The sequence below is a fragment of the Rhinolophus ferrumequinum genome, chromosome 17, assembly GCF_004115265.2.
Source record: "Rhinolophus ferrumequinum isolate MPI-CBG mRhiFer1 chromosome 17, mRhiFer1_v1.p, whole genome shotgun sequence".
Classification (NCBI taxonomy): domain Eukaryota; kingdom Metazoa; phylum Chordata; class Mammalia; order Chiroptera; family Rhinolophidae; genus Rhinolophus; species Rhinolophus ferrumequinum.
Window position 1 is genome coordinate 5,518,387 of NC_046300.1, and position 27,171 is coordinate 5,545,557.

The 27,171-nt window shown below is 44.4% G+C and overlaps 1 protein-coding gene across 1 annotated transcript in view; it reads right to left on the minus strand.

The window, feature by feature from the left end:
- RAD54L2 (RAD54 like 2) overlaps positions 1-27,171 on the minus strand; it is a 91,835-nt gene that overhangs the window by 51,709 nt on the left and 12,955 nt on the right. Inside the window, exon 2 of the mRNA XM_033131597.1 lies at positions 6,354-6,545. Within this exon, the coding sequence (XP_032987488.1) occupies positions 6,354-6,492 (139 nt within the window). The 5' untranslated portion in view covers positions 6,493-6,545. The remainder of the gene's footprint in view (positions 1-6,353; positions 6,546-27,171) is intronic.

Here is a 27,171-nt window from a genome sequence, read left to right on the forward strand (position 1 = left end):
ATAATGTTCTGCAGTTTTCCAAAATTTATTTAATAAGCCCATATTACTCATAACCAGAAAGTTTTTGTTAAATAGTAAAGTCAATAATCAGTTTGGCATTATAGATTTTGAAATATCCAAACTCCAGACACACACTCCAAAGAAGGATCTAGGACATTAGGTAATCACAGGGTTCACAACATTTATTTAAAACGATTCTTAGAAGAGGAAGAAATCTAGGCTCAAAATAGGGATGTCTAAAGTGACAGAAAGGCCCTAATAAATGATGAAAACTACACCCCCATGACCTAGGCTGTCTCGTGAAGTGCCCTAGGGGCTTCCATAGGAAGGAGAAACAAATTGGCTAGGATTCCCATTAGAATGCCGAAGCTACTCCTCCCAGGTACAATTCTTTACAAAATAAAACCCACAGATTCTGATCTTAGTAAAAACACAATAGCCAAGACATGGAAACAACCGAAATGCCCATCGGTAGATGACTGGATTAAGAAAATGTGGTACATTTATACAATGGAGTATTACGCAGCCATAAAGAAGAAAGAAATCTTACCATTTGCAACCACATGGATGGGCCTAGAGAACATTATGTTAAGTGAAATAAGTCAGACAGAGAAAGATAAGTACCATATGATCTCACTTATATGCGGAATCTAAAGAAAAGAATAAGTGAATGAACTAATCGGAAACAGTTTTGGAGACAAAGAGGAAAAACTGAGGGTTGCTAGATGGGCAGAGGGGGTGAGGGTAAGGGGGAAGGTGAGGGGATTAAAAACAGGCAGTAACTACAAGTTGGCCACGGGGTTTTGAAAATTAATCTGGGGAACGTAATCGATAATGTTGTAAAGATTTTGTAGGGTATCCGATGGACACGTGTCCCATTTGGGAGACCATCTCAGGGATGATGTAGATGCCTGATCACTGCACTGTACACCTGAAGCTGAACAATAATGAATATTATATATATATGTATATATATGTATGTATACACTTACAAGAGGCGGAGTACTGCATTGGGAGTGGAGACAGTGGAAATGTGATGGCTCGGTGCGATGTCAGAGAGTGGATGGGGGAGGGGGGTCCACAGTGTGAGGGATATAAATGATAAACGTCTAAGTATTACTTTGTCTTGTGCACCGGAAACTAAAAAAAAAAAAAAAAAAAAAAAAAAAAAAAAACTCTTCACTTAAAAAAAAAACAAAAACAAAACAAAACAAAACCCTGGAGGCTCCCCTATGCTTCTTTCACTTCCAGCTGCCCAGAGAACATGACTTTCCTGCAGACTACTACTATTTACTGGAACGTCCAGAACTCATAGTGCAAGTCTGAAATAGCATCTGTTAGAACCGAAGCAAATAAACCTTGGGTCCCAGGTCTATCTCAAACCACCAACGCTGGAGCTACATGCTTCAGCCCCTCTATCTCATCCCAGACCACTCGGCCCTTTGCTCTCTATGCTCCAGCCATCTTGGCCTCTACCTTCCTGATTCTTAAACAAGCAAATCTGTTCCCACCCCAGGGCCTTTGCTCTGGCCCTTTGCCTAGAACACTTCATCCCTGATTCTTTACATTGCAAGCAAAGAGGACAAGTAGAATAGGGTCAGAGAAAAAGCAAAAAGCAAACTCCCTGCAGGAGAGTCAGAGACCCAGGGGTTGAGAAGGAGACCAGCTTCCCTCACCCAGTGGTCCAAGGTAAAGGGGGTCAGCCTGAGGCCAAAGTTGACACAGAGGAGGCTTTCTGTCAACAAGGTGGCTGTGAAGCAGGTCCCAGAAGGGACGAAGCATGCCACATATCTATCTGCAATTTTAGGGTCCTGCTATCCTGACAGGCCATATAAAATAGACAATATGGAAAAAAGAGGGCCTATATGTTTTGAAAAGATGTTCCCATCAAGCCCGTCTGCGTCCAGATCTTGATGTACTTAAACCAGAGCTGCTCCAACTTTTCTCCTGAGGAGTCCTAAATGTACCTGACAAGAGATTGGACCTGAAGCTGTGCTAGAAGCAAATACGTAGCCAGAAAAACCACCGCATAAGGAAAGTCAATTCCAGGGGGATCAGGTTTTGAGCCTCTGTCTCTAATAACGACAGACCCCAAAGGTGCTGACACTCAACTTTCCCCACCATTCCAGAAGAACAGAGAAAGCCCAGTACAGACATCAAGAGAAAGGAAAAACAGGGGAATGAAAAACCAAAGCTACAACAAAAGAACAAGACAAACAAATGAAGGAACAAAAACTCAAAAACATAGACAATAGTCTAGGGGTTACCAGAGGGGAAGGAGGAAGGGGAGCTCTAGAAGAGGGTAAACAGGGTCTAATATATGGTGATAAAAAGAGAATTGACTCTGGGTGGTGAACACACAGTGTGATATATAGATGATGTGATACAGAATTGTACACCTGAAATCTATGTAACTTTACTAACAATTGTCACCCCAATAAATTTTAATTTAAAAAAAAGAAAAGAAAAACCAAAGCTAAAATTTCTCATAACATGCCATGGGTCCCCTATCATGTTCTAAAGAGAAAGCACTATCTCCATCCCATTTTTTTTTTTTTTTCCCAACTGAGCCATCCGGCCCTCAGGGGCAGCTCAGCTCAAGGTGCCGTGTTCAGGGGGCACAGCCCACTATCCCTTGTGGGAGTCGAACTGGCAACCCTGCTGTTCAGAGCTCGCGCTCTAACCAATTGAGCCACCTGGCCACCCTCCATCCCATTTTTTCCCAGTAGCCAAAGCCTCCCTGTTCTATCACAGCCAGTTCCTGGACTAAATTCCTAGCGGTCAACATGCAAAGGTCAAGGGGGAGACAACGCCCCAACTTAATGTGGCAAAGCTAAAGATATCTTTAACACCCCATCCACTCCCTGTTCCAACTTCACACCTTTGTAAAGGTTTCATCATCGTCCCAGGCTTTACCTAGTCCTTCTTCAACCGGCCCCACGTAGCCAATAAGTCCTGTAAATCGCACTGCAACAAACCTGACTACTTATTCTTCCTGTGCAGGTCAGCTGACGCCAAGAGTTCACAACCTCATTAACTCTGCTTGTTCTCCCACAGACCTAACTGGCCTCCCCTGTGTACAGGCCATCTCTCTGGCCACTGCTAGGACAACAGTCCTAAAAGCAAAGGCCTGCGGATGCTCCTCAGTGACAGGCAGCAGATCCCACGCGGCCTGAACTCCTCGGCGATGTGACCGCAGGCCACCCACCACTCCAGGCTCGCTCAGGTCATCCGCCTGCTGTGTCGGCTTCTACACCAGATAAGACAGCTCCCCGTGCTCCGGCCCTGCACACTTTCCTTTCTCCTTTGACTTTATTCCCGCTATACTTCTGATCATCCGCGCATCTCTTCTCCACAACGTCACCAATCACCTTCTTCCCTCAGAGTACAAACTAAGAAAGCAAGCAAACACATCACAAGCAAGGGGACTATACGATCTGTGCTCTCAGAAGCAGCACGGGTTTAAAAAAGGAGCACTGCCTTGGAAACCGAAGGCCATTCTCTCGCTAAACTACAGAGTGAGCCACTCGCCTTTCTGACCTCAGTTTCATCATCCGTAAAACATATGGGCCCTCCCACCCACTACACAGGGTTATCAAGACCATCAAGTAGGAGAAAGTGTGTCAAAATGCTTGTGGGGGACAGAGCTAGTACTTAGAGGGAAATTTACAGTTTTAAGTGCTTATATTAGGGGGGGAAAGCCTGAAATGAGCTTAAGCACATTCCTAAGAAGCTTGAAAGTAATGCAAAATAAACCAAAAGAAATAGAAGGAAGAATACTGTAAAGTAGAAATTACAAAGAAAACAAACACAAAAGAGGGGATCACCAAAGCCAAAAGACAGCTCTTTGAAAAAGTTATTAAGGTTGTTCAGATGTTTCTGTAAACTATGGTGAAGCAATATAAAAGCGAGCTATTATTATCCAATAGGAATGAAACTTCAAATAAAAAGGGCTGAAGTAACAGTCTCCTTTTTGAAAGGGTTTCTCCACCTCAGCGCTACTGACGTTTTGGGCTGGATAACTGGGTGGAGGAGGGGGTGTCCTCTGCAATGTAGGATGTTTAACAGCATCCCTGGACTCTACCCACAAGACATCAGCAGCACTCCTCCCCCACCCTAAGAGTCGTGACAACCCGAAATGTCTTCAGACATTGTAAATTGTCCCGTGGGAGGCAAAATCATTCTAGGCTGAGAACCACTGCTCTAAGAAAACAACAGGGCCACCTCACACTATGCCAACTAAGACTAGATTATTCATAGCTATTCCTAATTTTAGAATAGCTGGTTGTTCTGCCCATCAGGACTGTGGGACGACCAGCAGGCCAGGGCAGCGAGGGCAGGACTGAAGAGGTTTCAGCAAAACTGCATAGTGTTCAAAATGAGGGGACCAGAAAAGCTTCAAGAGCTAAAACAGAGTTGTCGGAGTTGCCACAAGTAACAGAAGTATCACTTTTACTTGGCGGGGGCTGGGGGATGGTATGGCTCTAACACTATAGAGAAACATAGAAGTTAGATACCCTAGCAGGGCAAGAGGAGGAGACAGCACCTGCGCACCATTTTTTATCACTCTGAACTTCAGAAGCAACGAAAATACATCATTTCAAATTTTTAAAAAATTATTTCATCTGAAAATTGGATAAATCTTTTTTGAAAATACTCCAACTGCACAGCTACACTATTTTGGGACAAATCACAATTGAATTCTCGCACTTCTAAATAAATAATTGTAAAGTCCAGGGAAGCATATCATGTAATTTTTGAATAATTAAGAATCTGACAAGGAGAAAGGATTCTAAGAAACAAGAGGGAAGACGCGCGTGCGTGCGTGCGTGTGTATCTCCTTTATACTCATCAGCAGCACCTAAAATTCAACCTAAACCTGACAAGAGTTTAGGGGTATCTGACAATATAAGTCTGAGGACCCAAATGATAAAAAGCAAAAAGTGCTGCAGACATCTGGGGACTCTAACAGCAACTGGGGAACTGCGAGAGCCCAGTCTGCCGGTCACCCCCACACCACTAGCTTCCATTATTTCTACTCATTCTACTTCACAGGAAGGAACTACAGGACCAGCTGAGGGGGAGATTCCAACTGGAGAAGCTAACAGTGGAATGAAATGGTAATTTCCCTGCTAGAGATGAACTGGAAATGTGGCCGAGACTTCGAGACAGTACAAATGAGGGAAAACTGATCCCTGAGGCACATGGCAGCTGTTAGGAAGAATGAGAGTAACATCAGGAAAGAAAGAGGATCCATGTTCATTGTCCTGGAATCCGGAGAATGGCCGAGCGTACTTCCCCAATGCAATGTCCCATTCCTCTAGGATGGTCTGTTGTAAAGAGACAAACTTGATTCCTCAGTCAAGAGGAAATGACAGACAACTAAGTCCCATGCATGCGAGGCTGGAATTAATGAAGCAGCTCTGTGGCTGGCCAGCTGGTCTAACACTAAAGATGAAAAGAAGAAGTCCAGGGTTACTCCAAGTTGGGGACAAAGGAAGAGGCAAGCTGAGCAAACCAAACAGGCGTGCAGAGGGGGCCTACCAGCTATGGAAGTGCAGTTCTCTCCCAGCAGGAGCAATTTACAGTCACTGGAGCAGCTGGAGGCAGAGCGGCACTGCAGGAGATGCAATCAGCTTTCTGGAGTTGGGACCCTACCTGAGAATCTCTTCCCAAGTAAACCCCACATGTCCACATGAACAGAACTGTGAGTGTAATTTCAGGAAACTCACACCACTCACTGTTACCCCCGCGCCTACCTGCAGCTACGTCATGGGTCCATGACCCCCAGACCACAAAGTGTGACCACAGGGATTCTGCCAGTGACCCCTGCATGACTTGGGCAAGTACTGTGTTTCCCCAAAAATAAGATCTTGCTGGACAATCAGCTCTAATGCGTCTTTCGGAGCAAAAATTAATATAAGACTCGGACTTATTTTACTTATTTATAGTAAAATAAGACCGAGTCTTATATAATGTAATATAACATAAGACCAGGTATAATATAATATAATATAATACAATACAGGATCCTATATTACTTTTTGCTCCAAAAGACGCATTAGAGCTGACTGTCTGGCTAGGTCTTATTTTCGGGGAAACAGGGTATGCTCCCCTCTCAGTCTGCATGCCTGTCAAAGACGAATGAGATAAGTAAATGCTGAAGGTCCTTGCCACACTAACGCGAGGCTTATGCACAGCAATCCATTTCCTGGGCCATGAGCTCGTTGCTGCCATTTGCAGTCTGTCTTCTCACGATGGGTGACCTAAGAAATCCGACTGGAAACACCACGCTCTCCCAGCAAGATGCTATTAGAAGAAAGCTGAGGCAGCCGGGGCTCCCTGGCACTCACCTTCCAGCAGGTCTTCTCCGTCCTCCTGGCCGTGCTCCCCCGCTGCCACCTCCTCCTCCTCCTCCTCCTCCTCCTCATCCTCCTGGTCCACGTCCGGGTCCAGGTCCGGGTCGCTCCCTGAGGCGGATTCGTCTGACATGGCTCCCAGAGGTCCTCAGTGGGCATTACCGACTCATGGTCCACTGCGGGGTCCTGGGGGGGGGACAACAGGCATGAGAGTCACCAAGGGCTCCACCCACTCGGGAGCGGGAACCTTCCAAAGGGAAAATGCCAAGGACGAATTCCCTGGAGCTTTTCTAAGCAGGGCCAGCTAACCGTACCCAGTACCCTGGCCCTGCCATACATGCTGGTGACTCTCGGCCCAGCTCAAGCTTCTCTTAGTTGCTTAGACAACATCTTCACGTGACCAAATAAACACACTTACAGACCTCAGCATTCCCATGTGTCCATTCCTTCATGCATCAACTATTCCCTGAGCACCAACTCTCTGTATCTACATATACATATGCACACGTGGCTATATAATCCCAGGCACTATACTGGGCTTTGGGGACACGGTGCGAAGCAGCACCAAGTATGGCAGGGAGCGCTGGAGGATGGCGTGTGCCAAAGGAGCTGCTATTTCATCTGGGGTGCGGGGTGGGTAGGGAAGTTATCACTGAGCAGAGGCCAGAAGGAAGAGGGAAGCACAGACATCTGGAGGGAGAGGGCTGCAAGCAGAGTGAGCTCAGGGACAGGGAGTGGGCCCGCCTGGACCAGGCCAGAGCCCCGCCGGGGAGCAGTCCCAGGGAGACAGGCCACTCCCCATCACCAGAATGAAGGGCTGCCAGTGGCCAGCCGGCTATTCATCACACTCTCACGCCTCCAAAGCCTGCGGAGGGCCCAGAATGCCCCCATGCCCACCTCTGCTCTCAGGCTCTGTCCTATCTGCGGGCTCAGTTCCAGATCCATTTCTTCCAAAAAGCCTCTGTCCACTGCCCCAGGCTTTTGGGATCATACTCCCTCTTCTGAACTCCGTTAGCCATGCTGACCTTCACCGAAGGCTTCAGAGAGGCGGTCTAGCAAAGGGCTTTGCCTCCTTTGCCTTGTGTGCCTTCTCCTGGACCAACAGGAGACCTCTATGGGCACGGCTTTAGCTGGGAAGTGTTACTTCGTATCCTGGAGCTAGAAGCATGTCCTAATTCAAATCCTTCTTTCATTCACATTCACTTGCTCATTTGCCAACCTGCTCTATTATGTCTAGTATGTGCCAGGTACTGTGCATGTCTGTCTGTCTGCTTCTCTCTCCACTTTACTAATAGCTACGAAGGTCATTTCATCTTGTGGGGTCGGGGGGTGGGGGAGTGGGGGTAGGGAACCAAGGTAAAAAAGCTAGATGGAGTACTCTGTGATACAGCAAACAGCAAAATCTTAACATAAAGATTCACTGACCAGTTCTTTCCATTTTTTCTGTATTTTTCAAATTTTTCATAATAAATGTGGGGCAGGCGTGTAAGATAAATAATCTTTTACAAGACAAACTGCTGCAGACAGCCACATCAACAATCAGGCTGCCCTAAAATTCCTCCCATCTCCCAAAATAAAAACTGAAGCAAGTCTCTAATTATTCAACACAAAAACTATTCCAGAACTGAAATCTCTTATCAAGGTGCTGACACAACTTGAAACAATGTCTATGTTCTCCTGAACAGAAACAGAAACAAAATGAAGCAAGCTGGATCCTTTAGAGCTTTGGAAAACTACAACTTAAGTTTAAGATTGTTGCTCACTTTAAAGCCACAGGAATGATGAGTATGTGTCGTGTACCTCACCTCTTAAAACAATTAAAGCAAAGAACAGCTGTGAAATAATTTGGTAATAAAATTAAAATTTTAGCATTAATAACACACTTCCAAAAACATCTACTAAGGGCACTAAGGCACAGTGAAAAGAGGTGATCCACAAATACAAATTAATATAACTAATGCTGAGCTATCATTCATCGAGTGACAAAGCAGAGACCCAATCTTTTGAGGGAATCACTACCTGGTGTCTTCAGTTCATCAGGTTTTAGATAGGATGTATTAAATCAATTAGGTATCAGCCGCTCTGGAAGTGAAATTTATTTCTGATCATGAGTATGATGATAATTCCTCAGCAACTACTCTGGGTCTGGAAGTCAGTGCTCATCATGAGCACAACCCGCTTCTTCCTCGACTGCTCTGAGATAAGTGTTTTGCTTACAGGGTGCTCGGCTGATTATGGAGTGGCTTTTAGAGAACAGTTTTTAATTAGCAAGTACCTTTAGGTAATCCGAATGCCTGTCATTTTAGAGAAAAAATTGTGTGGTGCCGAAAGAATGACAATCACTTAGAGGTAAGCAGTAACAAGGAACAGTGTCCTGTAAGCTCCCGGTTAACAAATATCTTCAAAACAACCTCAGCCCCAAGCTTCTGATAGAAGTAAACATCAATTAAACGTCCAACAACCACACGCATTAGTATTAAAACAGGGGAGAGACACTGTTCCAGCCTCCTACTCAAAATGTTTTTACAACAGAGGACACTTTAAAATAGTACCCAGGTCATCAGATGCCCGTAACAGAAAGCACTAGAAAGTGACGGATTTCTTAAGTCCCACCAGATTTAGTTTTTCTCTTTCCCTCCCTTCCACGAGCCACTTAATTTCTTTCCAGAGATGACACAAGGAACTATACCAACTACTTAAGGGGAAGGTTTTATTGTTACTGATCTCCTTCAAAAAAGCAACAAAGGGAAAATAGCAGGGGAAAAGCTGATCTTGGGGGCAGCAGCCGGGTCAGTTACATTCTGTCTCTAAGGGCCCCGCACCCCCCACACAGACACTTCCATGGGGGCACAGCCTTTCAGAACTCAGGGAGGGCAGCCTGAGTGAAGGAGTCAGCTCTCAGTAGAACTGCTGGACAGACAGAGGAATGGCTGGTAAGAAAGACTGCACCTCGCTTTTTGTTTCCCATTCCACATGAACGCTGCTGCCGTCCCCAGGGAAGAGGAGTTCTGCCTCTAAAACAGAGAAACTAGGAGAGGCTGGTGGGTGTGCCACACCTTAACCAGGACCTGGATTCCACAAAACAAATTCTGGGAATCAAATTCTATTTTAATGAAGCTGGACAATTGCCTATTTAAAGGAATCCTAAAGAGAACCACTCTGAAAAGCAAATATTCAATGCCCGAGTAATGTGCTACTATCTACAGTTTAATATATGGGGTTTGCTAAAGGAGACTATAATTATGAAAAAAACCCACAGCGAATCCCAGTCTAGCCCCTCAGAGCAATCTTGAGAGTGAAGGAAAAGGTTCTTCTGCCCTGGAAGTTCAAAGACTAGGACACCTGTCTACAGAGTGGTGCCCGGCCAAGAGTCCGTGGAGTTAATCACACCGGCATGGCCCTGTGAGTTAGGCACATGGGGAGTTAGGCACACCCCAAGGGGGAGAGCACACGGGAGGACAAAACCCTCAAAGACCACACATGCGAGCACGCGCGCGTGCACGCACCTTTGTTCCCAAAGCAAACCACGCTTGGAGTCCCTGCTGATACCAGAACACTGCAGGCACGCGGCCTCACCACGGGGGGGCGGGGAGGCAGCCCATCCTCGGCAGCACCCGGCTCCCGTCCTTGATGTAAAAGAACCCATTCCAAACTGCCATGTCCTCATTAACTTTGGTCACCTTGAGTAGTATATTCAATTTCCTCAAATTATCTCAAAGCAATTCCACAGCGAGTGCCACTCACACTTTTTTCCCATTAAGAAGACAAACAAAACCATGCATTTATGTAAATTTACAATGGAAAAAAAAGTCTTTTAAGAGCATGAAAACATTCAGTCCAAAACTTTACGCAATACCTCTTCAAAGAAACCCATTAGCCAAAGAATTGATATAATTCAAAGACCAAAACAAAAACAAGTTCAGTCCAGACCCAGTGCTCGCTGGGTACCCCAGAGACCCTTCCAGTCCCCGAGATCCACTGGCTGGACAAGACGAAGACCCGGGGTGTACTTCCGACTTCCATGAGCCCAAACGCCTTTTCATTATCTGTCAGCTAACTTAAAAACACATTTAATTACACACAAAGCAGCCACGGAACTCAACTGACATAGCTCAAAATATTTGATTTGGAAATCTATTGAGACTTTCGGCATTTGGAACTTAAAACAAGGAACGAAAGGGGAACAAACATGTTCGGGACCCTAAGGAACACGGCCACAGCAGATGACTCTCTCCAAAAGGCAATGCAGTGGGGCAGGCGCTGGAACCACGTCCACAGAATCAGTCCAGAAACCTCAAGTCGAGCCACAGCTCTGTGGGAAACAGCTGCACGACCATGGGCAAAGCCGTTCTCCCTCAGCTCCCATTACCCCTCTGACTCCACTCCACAAGAGATGGGCCTGAGCTCATCTTCCAGATTCTACGACAGCAGTCCCCCAAGGGTAATCCAGGGATCTCTGGGGTCCTCAGCACCCTTTTCCGGGAGCCACAAAGTCAAAATCATGCACGGGTTAAAGAGCCATTCAAAGTGCAAGCAAGATAGGCCAATGGATTTTCATGTAACAGAATACAAAAACTTCCTTGATATGGTTTCAAATTCCATATTACAATTAGCCTTGAAGAAACTACCACATGTCAGTTTTGGTATAGTAACAAAAACTACAGTAGCTCCCTTTTATCCATGGGGTATATGTTCCAAGACCCCCAGAGGATGCCTAAAGCCGCAGATAGTACCGAAGCCTGTGTATACTATGTTTTTTCTTATATTCGGTTGGTGCGGTTCAACAGGTTAAAAACAATTGCAAAAACCGCAATTACTTTTGCACCAACCTGACACGCACACCTATGATGAAGTTTACTTTATAAATTAGTCACAGTAAGAGATTAACGACAATGACTAGTAATGAAATAGAACAATTATAACAACCTACTATAATAAAAGTTGTATGAATGTGGTCTCTGTCTCAAAATACCCTCCTGTACTGAACTCACCCTTCTTGCAATGATGTGAGATGACACAATGCCCACGTGATGAGATGAAGTGAGGTGAGTGACATGAGCGTGTGACACAGGCTTCCTGGGTCACCTCAACAGTCAATCCGACCACCAATACCGCTAATATAGGTGGGTGGCGTACAGTGTGGCTACACTGGGCAAAGGGATGATTCACATCCAGAGCAGGATGGCGTGAGATTTCATCACGCGACTCAGAACTGTGCACAATTTAAAACTTATGATTTGTTCATTTCTGGAATTTTCCATTTAATATTTTGTACCACAGTTGACCACAGGTACCTGAAATCGCAACAAGCAAAACTCCGAACAAGGGGGTATTAGTGCACCAACAGTTATCTGAACAGGCTATTAAAACACTCCTCCTTTTTCTAACTACATTCTTCAAGTACTTCAACCATACAATAAGTCAACAACAAAAAATAAGTCACAGCAGACTACATACAGAAGCAGATCTGAGAATCCAGCTATCTCTATTCAGTCAGACATTTCAAATTTTCAAATGTGTAAAACAATTCTACTCTTATAATTGTCTTGGAAAATACAGTTGTTTTTCATTTAAAAGGTTATTTATGTTAATATATAATGAGCTTATTTTTAAATAAATATTTTTCATTTTGCAGTTTTAATTTCTAATACAGCAAATATAGATAATATAATAATATAATAACCCATATAAACAAAAGCTCTTTGGGGTCTTCAATAATTTTTAAGAATATAAAAAAATCTCAAGACCAAAAAGTTTGAGAAGTGCTGTTTTAAGACAAGATCTATGTTCTCTTCCCCCAAATTTTCAGGTAACACAAAGAAAGAAAAATTAGCATTTTTAAAATGTAACAAACAGAGGACCATGTTACATAAAATATTTGAATAGTCTATACTATATTCAAATAAAAAACTACAAGATTAATCTGATATATAAATGATATACACAGGTTATATAAATGTAATTAACCATCAATGGCCAACTTTCTCAATGACTTAAGTTAATATTCCATTTGCAAAGTCAAATGTTTACTTTTACCACTGGATCTCTACTATCCACACCCCCTTTAAAATGGCCATGGTTGAGGTTCCTTGTGTTCCCCTCCCTCAAAGATCCCCTGACTCAGGCCCTTCATCCTAGAGGTCACTCACAGGGTCAGTCGCAGGGGTTTTAAACACATAGGAGTAAAGCTCTAGATGGCCTCTGCTAAGGGGAGCAAATGAAAGACTCATTTCATTCTCCGTGGAGTCTGCTGAAGGGAAAAAAAACGAAGGAAGGAAGGAAGGAAAGAAGGAAGAAAAGGAAGGAAGGAAGGAAAGAGAGAGAGAGACCGTTAGTTAGCTAGTTAGTTAGTTGGGGGACCGGGAGAGGCAGGGCAGAGAGAGAACAAACAACTGAGTTGGGAAGATGAGCTAAAGCAGGAATGACAGCTTTGACTCTGAGCAGCCTGTGTGACACAGCCACTACTCCCCAGAGAAATCTGGGTTCTGAAAAATTCTACACACACACACACACACACACACACACACACACACACACACCCCTCATACATTAAAACATCAGATCAGTGTAATCTGAGTGAGGGTGATAAAAAAAGAAAATAAATAAGGTCCCTAGATCTCTGAATACAGGGGATGAAACCAGAGTAAAAGCAATTCTGGCTAAATATGTTGCCACTCAACTTGTGAGTCCTGTATCTCTTTGCACAGAGTCCTAACCTCTTCAAACGGGGATTACAGAGAAAAGGGCCCACCTGGATGGCCCACTGTCCTAGGCTTCCCGGAGCCTAACCCAGCCCCCAGTCCAGATCAGGTTTATCTAGGAGATGGTGAGACGGAAGAGGCTGGGAGAAAAGCCAAATCCTGTTCCCACCCCCCACCACTACTTCCACTCCCCCTCACCAGTCTCTTCCCAAAGCTCGAGCCCTCCGAGCTCCTCCCTCTCCTGAGCCCCACGGATCACAAAGCCGTGGAGCTGTCTGGTGCCTTCAAACCCAGACAAACACAAGCTGTGCACAGAGGGAATGGTTTGCCCTTCACAGCCCTGCAAACAGGAAGCATGAACTGCCATCAAGACTTCTCCACATCTCGTCCACCGACCCACCAGATGCAATCCTGAAGAGCTCTGTGCAAGCAGCATTTCAAGCAATGGAAGCTTTTGAAAGTAAGACTATAGCAGGGACCTTCCAGGAATCCTTCTGTAATACAATAACCACCGACTTTCCCAGTTGCTGTGGATCACTTTAGATTTTCAACTTTTACCATAGCGATACCAACACATACCTCCCTCAGACTACCAAATCTATTAGTAGCTGCTAATACGGAAGAATTGAATGACAAATGAGTTCCATTCAAACACAATCACTTTCATCCCAAGGCGGCAGCACTGTTCTCTGGAATGCCACGAGGAAGTCAGGCTCACAATGAGAATTAAAAGGTAAGAATTCCTGAGACTAACTGTGTACACGCCACCAAGGGTGAAAAATAATTCTCTCGGAACTGTTTCAGGTTAGAGGAGACTGAAGGCAGTGTGGGACCCCCGGGTTGGGCCCCGGTCCCAGGGAAGAAGACAGCTCTAAGAGCCAGGACTGACGACAATAGTTGATGCAACTGAATATGGACTATGGATTAGATAAGATTTCATCAACATTATATTTCCTGATTTTGAGAATTGTTCTGTGGTTATGTAAGAAAATGTCCTTAGGAAATACACAACGAAGTATCTAGTGGTAAAACTAAATAAATAACCGTCTAAAAAACGGTTTACAAGGAAGAGAATAAAATCATCTGTTCCTAGTTCTCCAAAGATTTACACACTTAAGGAGCACATACATATCTTATTTCAAGGTGCAGATCTGAAACAGTACCAAAGTATTCTTTAGAGTTAATTAGCCACAAATTAGCAACAAACTTCCTTTCCTTTAAAACACAATCATTTAGGGTTAAAAAAACTAATTAATTAATTAAGCCTCTCGCACCCCCAAGCGCAGACAGGATGTCCTCTCGCTAGGGGGTAGGCCTTGCTCTTCCCCTGGGCCCTGAAGGAACTGGAACCATCTCTGAGGCAAGTCTCACTTGGGTTCCCTCTGGAAGACTCTAGGTCTGATCAATGTCATAAACAAACTGCACCCCACAGGCATGTAGAAATTGGACTCGCCTGCTTGCCCTCCCTTCTTTGTGTAGATTTGGCCCAGTTCTGAACAGTCTTCTAAGGAGACTTATGTAATCTACCCTAGATTACAAGTTTCACTGTTACTTTATGGCCAAGGTTATTCAACCTGCGCCCAGTTCTTAGGCTCTTACACACATACACTTCAGCACTGTAGAAATAAGTAGCTTAAGTTTCATACCACTGAACCAATCAGAGTTACTTAAGAAAGCTTGCCCGATAAGTCTCTGCAGTCTAACACTGAACGTAAATACTGAAGAAAACAGTGACATCTGAATATTAGCAGAGATAAGTGAGAAAGAAAGTGTGCACTTGACCTAAAGCCAATATAGTGAAGTAGGAAAAGATTGCTTCTTTCAAACTGATACTCCTATAACTTCTCTGGGGAAAAGCATATGGAGTCTGGACAAAATTCAGACTATACATTTTGCAAGTAAGAAGAGGACCTGCAGGAAAACCTCATTTCTGTAAACAGAAAGCAATGGATGTTAATCCTTGGGAAGAAGGGCCATCTGTCAAAGCCTGGAACATGGCCTGTGTGCGCGCCACAGGTAAGTAAAGATGCGATTCCATGGAGACATGGCCAAACTGCATTACACCAAGTGGGAGGTACAGAGAGCAAAATAATTCACACAGGGACCTTATGGCCAGGAGATATTGCCATGGTAGAGGGAATGAAGGGGCAAAGGCTGAGATGAACTAAAAGCTTGAGGAAATGATTTTAAAGAAAAAAAGTGGCTGATAGTTATTTTGGGGAAAGGATGGTCAAAGGAAAGGCAGAAAGGCGAGTATTATTCAGTACAAAGCCTAAGTACTTTCTTGGTAAAGACACGGGATGGGTGTGTGGGGGGGTGATACAAATACACCCCTCAACGAAGAAAACCCAGATGTAGAGCCAGAGGCCATAAGACTAACTCCAAAATAGAAAGAATCAACAAAAAATATGTCATTTTTGGACAACAAAGAAGGCTGTAGTAGTTGAATAAATACTGCATACCAAATCAATTCTAATCATAATTTTCAATGACGTACTTCATACAAAAATGATACACCTGCCCTAAGCACATCTCTACTCCCTTACTGACTCTGGAGCCCCAGACATACATTCCCGCTAGTGCAGTCTAGGGCTGCATGGTTTCTCTCTAACCAGCGTGAGGCTGTGCCCTGGAATTAATCCCCAAACCTCTGCCTCATCAGCACTCACTATCCAATTTACAACAGTTGGCAACCACTGTCCAAAACCACCTCGTGGCCTGAGAGTGAAGAACAAAAGGGGACACCTGGAGACCACGGCCACTCTCCAGGACGGCGCGCGACCCAGGCCTGCGTTCAAGCAAGAAGGCTCACGAAGTTCCACTCTTCTGGTCATTCAGTCAACAAGTAGTTATTAAACCTTCTTGGGGCCTATTCGCAAGTGGACATGGCCCCAGCACTGCAGCCAAAATAAAAATGCTCAAAAGAGAGGAGAGTGAGGGACAGGCAAAGGACAGGATCAGGAGCTACCCCCTTCTGCTCAGCACGGCATACAAGAATGAGGAGTGCAACTCACTGTTGCATAACAGTGATGCTGAACAAAAGGGCCGCTATGTCAGCGGTGGCTTCCACAGAGCATTAGAAACCCAGGGCCTAAACCCAGGGCCAGAGGCTGCCACTCAGCCACGCGAATCGATAAACCACTGAACACCCCACATCACAGCTATTTCCACAATCTCCTCATCATCTCTCCCGTTAACTAAAGACAAAAACATTGCTAACATACCAAACAATTTTGACAGGAGGCCCTCCCAGGCAAATGTCTTTATTTTAAGGTAGTCTTACTCTTGATGACGTTTTTATAAAGCTGTTTTTGCACTAGCTTGAAAATTACATACTAAGCATGCCTCTACTTAAATTTTCGACTTGATATTAGTATTATACAAACTATATTTTGCTCTACAATAAATAAAATATTGAAATTATAAGAATAATTACATATGTCAAGCGTGGACAAGCTTCTAAAAAATGCCACTCACTCACATAAAAGAATGGGAAATACCCACGTAATTTTACAAATGCTTTTAGCACTGCTATCTTGATAAAGACCTATGAGATACACTCCATTTCAAATTTCAGAATTAACACAACCAAGATTAAGGGTGCCATTTTCTAGCGTCCGCACTGATTCCACTTTTGTAGCAAAAGCCTGCAAAATTATCTGCAAAAGAAATTATTACCTGACAGTGGGTACTTAGATACTGGGTATGCTAGAATCATGAAGTCAAAGCAGCACCAGAGGAAGATTCCAGATCAATAGCTCTAGAAACTGTCCAGAGGAAACCAACAAGACAGCACCTAAATGAAGAAAGTACACCTCACAAGTGGGACAAGGCCTTCCTGCCTGGCACTTTGCAGATGGGGAGACCCTGCAGACTCTCCCACTGCAAAACATCTAGAAAATATGGGTAAGATTATAATAAGCATCCATTTTAAATGCACAGCCGCTTTCACACAAAAAGTAATAGAAATCCCCAAGGGCCAAGAACCAAAGGTAAACTGCAAACACAGATGAATACTTTTGAGAGCTAACACTCAGCAGTCCTAGGGGAAGAGGAAAGTGCCAACTGGGGGTGGCGGGATAAGAGACAATGCTTTGGGCTCAATGAAGCTAAAAAATAGGGACTGAGACCTCTACACAGAGTCAGAACTTGAAGAACTATACTCTCATGAAAGACGGTGTAGGAAAAAAACCTCACCACCAACACAGAAGACAACATAAAAGCTTGCGTCAGCCTCAGTTGGAGGAAGGAAAAGTATCCAGTGGGAGTCTGTAACCATGAGTCTGCCCTCCAACCAATTTAAGGTTCAAATATATACTTACCTACATAGTCCAAGAAATTAACAAAAACTAAAGTGGTCCCAGACAAGTCATACACCCTGGTTGCCTAGAAGCAAATGCAAAAATCTCTGGAACATACCTCAACCTGGGCCACGTACAATTCCCACCTAAAAAGCCTTTCTGAAGATGAGCTCACAACCCACAAGTACAAACACATGAGGGACTAAGGAAACAAAACAAGCGCCAACACCGTCAGACTCCTAAAAACTTCTGATAATACAGCTACCAGACTAAAGGTGATAAACCACATTATCTCACAAGAGGCAGAAAAAGCTTCCATAAAATTCAATACCCATTCATGATTCAAAAAGCAAACAATCACTGCTCCAGACTGAGGGAGCACGGGGCCCGCAGAATGTGCCCAGCTCTGCCTGTCGATTCCGGGCAGGCTTCTTGGGGAAGAAATCTTCGAGCCAAGGCCTGAGGGATGAGTAGTAGTTCTTATGCCCCGGGGAGTGACGGGAGGTGGAGGATCCTAAGTCTCAGATTTTAGGAGCCGTGAACGCCACCACAGAGCTCAGGGGAGGTGGCCTCTGCCTTGCACAGTGACTCTATTGTCAATGGACTAGGAGGCTTTAAGGACGTTCAAAGTGTATCTAGGGTGCTGCCAAGGCAATGAAGACCTTTGGACTTCAGGGAGTGATGACACTGCGTGTGTAACAGTCACCTTGGCCCAGCGTGGGGGTGCAGAGATGGAGATGACCCTGTGGCCACCATCCTGGCAAGAAGGGCTGAGCCTAGGAGCTAAGAAGTCGGGCCTGGCTGGAGCGGCGTCTCCTGGTAGGAAGCCCAGAGTCTGAGATGGGGAAAGATGGGGTGGGAGGAGGGAGGGCAGAGTCCAGGACGACTGTGCGGTGCCAGGATGAGGTGCGTGGGCTGTTACCTGAAGGGTTCCATTAATGGGCCTTAGCCTTAGACTAAATTGGGTCCTTGTTTTCATATAAAGTACTCTTTTTAATAAAGAGTTAATGGGGGGCAAAAGCAAACAAACAGCAATGAGAAGAAAACTTCTTTCACTGGAGAAAGGGAGTCTACCAAAAGCAACCACGTTTACAATGAGATACTGGGAGCATGCCCTCTGAATTCAGGAACGAGACATGGCTGCATGATATCAATATTTCTATCAACATCAAGTTAGAGTCTAACCAACAAATAAGACACACACACACACACACACACACACACACACACACAAAGTATAAGAATTGGAACAAAGAAAGAAAATTGCCATCAAGGATTCTATTATTTCACATAGAAAATCTACAAACTATTAGAAATACATGAAAGCTCAGTAAGGTGGTTGGATGAAAGATCAATAAAGAAAAATCAATTTTATTTTGATATGCAGTCAAAATCCATTTAGACAGTGTAATGTTAAAAACATTATTTACAATAGCAGCAATAACCATATGGTACCTAGTGAAAAATCTAGAGAAAGATATGCAAGACCTTGGTGAGGAAAAGAGCACAACACTTCACGGACAGACATTAAAGACACTGAAGAGATCTACGTAATCAGGAAGATGTGCTATGTTCATGGATGGGAAGAGGCCATTACACAATGTCAATTTTCCTTATAAACTCAATGCATTTCTAATCAAAATCTCAAGGCACAAAATGTGCAAACTATAAAGGAAAAAGGTCAAAACATTTCACTACATCAAAAATGAAATGTCTGCACAAGAAAATACCATAAAACAAAGACAAGCCATAGTTAAGGAGGTATCTGCAAGCATATGACCAGTAAAGGGATTGGTATCCACAATGTATGAGGAACTCTTAAAAACCAGTACTGGGGCCGGCCTCGTGGCTCAGGCAGTTGGAGCTCCGTGCTCCTACCTCCGAAGGCTGCCGGTTCGATTCCCACATGGGTCAGTGGGCTCTCAACCTCAGGGTTGCCAGTTCGATTCCTCAAGTCCCGCAAGGGATGGCTTCGCCCCCTGCAACTAAGATTGAACAGGCAGGCACCTTGAGCTGAGCTGCCGGATGGCTCAGTTGGTTGGAGCGCGTCCTCTCAACCACTAGGTTGCCAGTTCGACTCCCGCAAGGGATGGTGGGCTGCGCCCCCTGCAACTAGCAACGGCAACTGGACCTGGAGCTGAGCTGCGCCCTCCACAACTAAGATCGAAAAGACAACAACTTGACTTGGAAAAAAGTCCTGGAAGTACATACTGTTCCCCAATAAAGTCCTGTTCCCCTTCCCCAATAAAATCTAAAAAAAAAAACAGTGAGAAAAAGAGAAACCTAGTAGAAAACTAATCAAAGGACATGACTGAGTAACCCTTAGGAGAGGAAACCCAAATGATCAAAAAACACTTCAGACACATTTTAGATACAGTTTTTAGCAAAGTGTGATGGTACAAAGTGCTGGAGAGGCTGCTGAGCAAGGGGAATTCTCACACACAAGTGGTGGGAGCACAAATTGATACTCTGAATAATTGGGACTATCTAGCGAGATTAAAGATGCCCATGCTCTGTGATGCAGAAATTTTCTTAGAGAAATTCTAGAACAGGTATACAAAGAAATAGTGAATTAACTGTGCATTGTGAGGATCGGTGAAAAATAAAAAGCAATCTAAAATATTCATTAATAAGAAAATGCAAAAATATATCATAGTCCACTCATCCAATGGAATATTATACAACCTGGAATAAAGAACTAGAGTATAACATAAATCAACATGGATAAACTTCAATGACATAATATTAAGTGAAAAACAAAAGTTGCAGAAACATAAATACAAGATGATAACCATTTATATAAAGTTTTATGATATACAAAACAACACTCAATGTTGTAAGGAAACATACATGTATTAAAAGAAGGAAAACATGCCTGCTAATAACATATAATTCAGAACAGCGTTAACCTCTGGGGGAAAGGAGGGAAATTGGACTGGGAAGTTAAATATCTTCAACCTGGTTTGTTTTTTTTAAATATAAATATCCGAAAGAAAATTATAGGACAATGTTAAGATATAACAAAGCCGGAGGACCATAAACATGTATTTGTTATATTATTCCGAATACTTTTCTGTATGTCCCAAATAAATAATAAACAAATAAAATAAACAATAAACAACTTCCACTCAAAATAGTAAACAAAAGTTCTGAAAGGCAGCCGCCCCAAAAAGCCATTTGGGGGCATTAACAGTTAGTTGAACACCAATCAGGTTCACAGCATTGCAGCAGGTGGCCCACCTTGAATGGCCCGTGTCAGTGGCTCAGGACACTGGCTGTGCCATTTTGATCTGCTGAGCACAGCACCACGGGAATGCGTTTCATACATCCCATCACTTCCTACAATTCTCACGCTGGTTCTAACTGGATTAACATGCGATGATTTTTTTCGTAAAGTAACACAAATCGACCTATGCTGGACTCAGCACATCGTGGAGGACGCTCTGGCAGGAGGCAGGACAGCAGGCTCGGCGTGTCCCCTGTGCCGCAGCCCGTGTGGAGCGGAGGGGCTGACCGCTCCTGGGGAAGGGTCGTCTCCTGACGGGGCTGCTGCCTCAGAGCCGCCTTGCCTTAAACACAGCGAAGTGGGGCCCACGGACTGGTGCGAGGCACCTCGACAGGCAAAAGGTCCTGATCTCAATCAGAAAAGACTGAGAGGCTGAGAAGGTTCAGTATTTATACATGTTCTGGAAGCTCAATCCTGGCAACTTCTGTGGGCTTCCCAGGGCACTTCAGACTGGCAACTAAACTGAGAGGTGCTCAGGCCCTCATGAACTGCTCTGTTCTCATCTCCGGGCACTGCCTTCCGGAGACACATGCCCTCTGCTCTGATCCACCGAATGGGCCGAAATGAAGCTTCCCTCACGTGGATTTGTAGACAGAAATCAAACCCAAGATCCTCAAACGAAAAGCTGCTTCACCGCAGCCTGCCATTATAAACATTGAAATGACGTGCTCCCTCAAAGCCGCGACCGTTTCCTTTGAACTCTCCCCTCCCCTCCATTAGAACATCACACCTGGGCTAGTTTCTTCAACAGCCTACGTCTGGTTTAGCCAAGAAGCCAGCATCTATGCTTTCCTGAATCCGAGTAATATTAATTAGCCTCTTCTTTAGCGGGTTAAAGGAAACGGCGCACCCCAAGCGCCCTTCTTACAGCCCCTTTCTAGCCCCCGTTTCTCACTCCTCACTCTATGTCCACATTCGGTTCAGCACCCTAGGTAATAAATCTCACATCTTCGGTTACATGTAATGAGGACCCCAAGCTACTGCATTCTGCTAATTGTGGCCACAGTGGGCATTTGCCGTTTCCCTGTGTAAGGCAGAGACAACTGCTTCATCGTTTTGGGGAAGATACTCCTGGCCTGTGGATTTCCTAAGTCCTTATCAGGCCTGGCAGCAGCTTCAAACACTTCAGAAGGCTCATACTATCCAACACGTTGACACCAGGATAAAGATGCTACAGCCAGCGGACTCAAAGCCCTGAAAGCCCATCAGGAGCTGAATCAATTACAGAATTTTGCCTTCCAAAAGTTGTCTCCCTCTGGGCTGCCTCTGAACTTGACAGGAAGTAACCAATTGTTAAGTAAGATTTGAAAATAACCTCAGCATGTTTAGGGAATTATCTGAGAGGAACTTCAGTGAAAGGAAGGGGATCATGATCTGTGGGGGACAGGCTGATACTGGGGTTCTCTCCCACCTAGTAACTAATCCTCCCACACCTGGGCCTTTTCCTGGGTCCGGGAGCGTCAACACTTTCATTACCCGCAGACTTTGTTAAAACTCACGAAATGTACTACCAAACGCTTACGCACAGATGAGCTGAAAAGAAGTAAACCCTTTCTCAGCAAAATGATCCAGCAAATGCTAGGTATTTCTGCATTCTAATTACTGACCCTCATGATTTTTGATAAGCACACTAGGGGGAGAGACCATGACTTACAACAAACCAAGAGGTCCTTTTACTAAACATTCTCTGTACCCTGATATAAAGAGGCTCTGAGATCTTGGTTCAGGCTGTTCGATGAAGTGTCAGAGAAAGAAGTGATGACTGAAGCAATACTTGGAAAGCTCTACACCGCGTATGAAACCAGCACCATTACTTAGGATACAGCCTCCTAGGGTACTAGCCAACTAAGACTACTGAATAGCAGTCAAGGTCCAACTACCTCAATAGTTCCGATGCAGCCAAGTGCCAAAAATCAGAAAAACCTGGCTCTGTTTTTAATAATAGGTTACATCCCTCATGTGAGAAACTGACCCTTACCTACTGCAACTCATTAACAGCTCATCACTGTGGAAGCTCTGGGGGTCTCCGGAATGTCTCTTTCTAGAGAGTCACAGCTCCAAACATTCTGTTCAGTTCAACAAAAACTTCTTAAACAACCACCTTCTACTGAGGACACAAAGATAAAGAGCAAATACAGATCAGGTCAGGTCAAGCGTTAAGAGGAATCTGGCCCAAAGTGAGTTTTGAAGAAAGAGCCGGACAGTTAGGTAATTTTGGGGTGGAAAGTGGAGGACAGGAGACTAGGGGTATGAACTGGAGAAGACTGGGGAAGAGGAGGGAAGAGTTCAAAGATAGGGAACTCTGTGAATAATGATTCAGAGACAAGAAAGGAAGAGCAGAATGTTTAAGGAAATCCAGACAGTGTGTATTACCAGAGCATAAAGAAGGGAGCACCAGGGAAGAATGGAAACTAAACCTGGAGAAGTACCAGGGCCAAGACCACAGGACGCCCTGACTACATGCTAAGGAGCTTGGACCTTCTCCTACAAGGAAGAGCAGAATGACACAGTAAGGTCTGTCTTTTATAAAGATCACTCAACACCAGAGAATGTTGGATAAAAGCACAGGTAGATGCTGACTCAAACTGAAAACAAATCCCAGTTTATTCTTCAGTGTGACTTGGGCCAATCACTTAATTTCTTCAGGCCAGTTTCCTTACCTGTAAGGAGGTACCCCCTACCTGCCAGGAGTATGAAGAGCGCCAGGTGGTGAATGAATACAAATATAAACTGCACTCTGAAGATGCACCACTCAGTATTTAGCACATTGTAAGTATTGAAAACGTGCTCTAGAAGAAAAATTTGCTGTAATAAATGTGGCAGATGGAATAAGAAGAGCCTGGAAATAGTAGTAAGCAGTGAACAAGCCCAGAGGAAGGGCCAGATTGAAAACTACTTAGGAGGTGAAAGGAACAGGGCAAGTGGAGTCCTGTTCTTCAAGCCTCAATGAAAGAGTGGAAGACACAGGCGGTTTCTCTTCCAGGTTTCCCTAACCAGGGCCTCAGGTGCTGCTGTCACCTCTTCCTCAGACAACAGCCCAGGCTGGAGACCAGATGCCACGCATAACCCAGCTTTTACTATCAGCACAGCTGACGAGGCAGCAGGTATATCAGGGAGGGGGCGTCTGGTGTCAGAGACCCAGGCTAACGGCCCCACTTAACTGGAGCAAAGGACTTCCTTTCTCCTCATCCGGGGTAGCGGCACCTACACTTCAGGTGCTATTAGGGTTCACACAACATAGGATCCGGCAACGTAATCAGGACTCAATACCTTACACAACACAAACGAATCCCACACAGACGTGAAACTTATTTGACAGTGTCTCCCGTGAGAACACTGCAGCCGTATGGCAGCGCCAGCCCACCTGCAGGCCCCGGAGGCCGAGACAGCTCAGCACGCACCCGTGTGTCAGTTCTCAGCGGCAACGGATGTTCCACATAGGGAGGGAGCCTGTTGTTACTTCCAGTGTGTGTGTAACGTCTTCCACCACAATATGTGTGATCTGGTTTCCAAACAAATAAAACTGGTTTTGGGGAGCTCATCTCTGGACACAACTGGGATCCTGGACAGTTTTACCCAAAAGTTAAGTAAAAACTTGGCCCCGAGCCCAGAAAACAGGCATTTCTCCCAGACAAAACTGGATAAACCAAGTCTACAAACAATGAGTGGATAAAACAGTACGGAAGGGAAGAACAGAGAAAAGCCAGAAGAACCCACACTGAAAGGCCAGAAGGGAACCAAGCAGGACGCTGGAATGTATCAATTCAGATCTGAAGCAGTCAGTTGAGGCAAAAGTTACCCAAGTATAAGACACCAAAGTTACCAAATGAAAACTATGTGGGGCATAGATGTGCTTCCCTGTTAAGCCAGAGATAAGGGTGATGGAAGCTCTACCCACACTAAGATTCAAGGCTCCTTCTGAGAGGTTAGGCAACTGGAAAGGTATAACCCCGGGAAGGAAAAGGACCAGTGGAGACAAAATTTAAACACATTAATGTGGAAGAGTAACAGTTTCCACTTCAATAGGTTACTTTAGATGCTGCTGTTTCAGATTCAATTTCTCATAAGGAAGGTACTGACTGACGGCTGCACAGGGCATTGTTTGCTCCTTTCTCTTGTGAAACAGAAAGAGAAGTGAATCTTCAAGGGAGAAAAACTTGCCAAAATGTCCTCGCCGTGGAATTGTTCTTTAAGATGGTGCCATAGCACATGGTTTTGATTTAAAAAACAAACAAACAAAAAACCAAGCCTTCCTCTAAACATCTCAAGTGTTATTTAAAACATTTAACCTGAAATATCCATTGCAGAGTCAGTAGATGAAAAAAGCAAGTCTCCAGGAGCCAACTAACAGATGCGACCAGGTGACAAGTCTCTGATGAAGGAATTTTGGCTGAGAGCACCGGTTGGGTCAATCGATAAATTGTAATGAGCCATAAGCAGAGCTTGCAAAACAGACCTGATGAGGTTCACGAACAAATCTACCAACATCTATGACAGACGCCTCTGCCAAGGAGGCTTCTGACCCTTTTGACCTATTTACAGGAAGAAGAGCCTTTCTGAGATCATAAAATAGATACTGTAGAGCAAATTTCAGGAGAAGATTTTCAAGACCATTTTTACAATATAACATTGTATAAAAAGCACAAAAAACTTCATACTTGGATCAAATTTTTAACATAAAATTATACAAATGCAAGTATTTATAGGGGGGGTGCCAAAAAAAAATGTATACAGGTGGACACTTTGGTTAACGTTGCTCAAGCAACGTTGCTGTAATCAGAAGTGTCTGGACGCTGATGGAAACCACTTTGAGCACCTCTCGTAATTGCAGAAGTCAAACATGACTTTTATTCATCTTTTGTTATCGGTATATATTGACTATTACAATTTTAATAGTTTTTTTCCTTTCTTAAAATGTGTATAGATTTTTTTGGCACCCTCTGTATATGCATAGGAAAAAGACAACAAGGAAATGCACCAAAAGATTCTGTTTTTTATCTCTGCATAGTAATTTTACCAAAAAAAAAAGTTTTCTTCTTTATTCTTTTGTTTTATGATAAATGAATATGACTTTATAATTGTAAAATCTGCATTTTATTTTATTTTTTTATTGGGGAAGGGGAACAGGACTTTATTGAGGAACAGCGTATTTCCAGGACTTTTTATTGGGGAACAGTGGTGTTTTTCCCAGGACTCTTCAGCTCCATCAAAGTCAAGTTGTCTTAGTTGTGGAGGGCGCAGCTCAGCTCCAGGTCCAGTTGCCGTTGCTAGTTGCAGGGGGCGCAGCCCACCACCCCTTGCGGGAGTCGAACCGGCAACCTTGTGGTTGAGAGGACGCGCTCCAACCAACTGAGCCATCCCGGAGCTGAGCGGCAGCTCATTGACTTCATTCTAGTTGTGGAGGGCGCAGCCTGCTGGCCCGTGTGGGAATCGAACTGGCAGCCCTGTTGCCCAGAGCTCACCCTCTAACCAACTGAGCCACCCGTCCGCCCCTGCACTTTATTTTTCTACATGTATTTTCTCTCTGTAAAGTCAAGCCATCGGTGAACAAATTCTGCTTGGCCTCATCCCCACCCTTAGCAGCACCATATTTTTCAGGCTGTGACTGCCCCATCCACACCCACGTCCGGTGACCAACCAGGGCAAGCGCTCATCCCACCAACAGAAGCTCACTGGGTGCCCACTACAGCCAGGCTCAAATGAGGGCCTAAAGTCAGCATGTGAAAAGAGACCATCAAGAGTTAACGTCACCCAGGAAAAGCCTTTTCAACTGCCCGCAATCAGTACAAATCGTTTTATGTATGTATTTCGATAGATATATACACCAAAAATAACTCCAAAGGGGTATAATATTCAGAAATTAAAACCCTCCTGTGTTTTTGGTGAGTGGACCAGTTTAGCAATTGTATACAGACTTCAGCTTGCAGGCTTTTCCTGTATGCATCCTCCTGCTTACAAATAGTTCCCTATGGCCCTCTATTATTACTATTTCCACTAGCACGACTATTATTATTATTGGTCAAATACTTAGCAACCCATCACCACGCCACCTAAACTTCTCTTCTGCCAATGGTCAAGAACTCTTGACGTTCACAGGTTTTGTCAGTCATAATAACTAACGACATTGCCTGTATCCACTACCTGTGGGTATTCACTCACTGAGTAAAATGGTACCTCACCATTTAAATCATTCCTGTTCTTTTTTTTCTCCTTTCGCAAAGCGTATAGTTGAATTTAAGTAAAATGGTAGCTGTAATGTCACTGTATAATCAGAGCTCCTTTGTGCTCAGAGTGCATAAAGGAAGTCTTAGTGTTGGTGGGCTTCCCGGCAATCTAGTGAAACACAGTTACGACAACATTTCTTAAGTGCGTAAGGAATGATAAAGACCCCACAGTCACCAGAGAAGGAAGCAAGAGAGTCTGAGGCGTGGACGCTGTTGGAAGGCTTCCTGGAGGAGGCAGACCTTAACACCAACCCTGAAGCAGGGCAGAATTAGACAAGTGAGGAGGGGAGGAGAGGACAT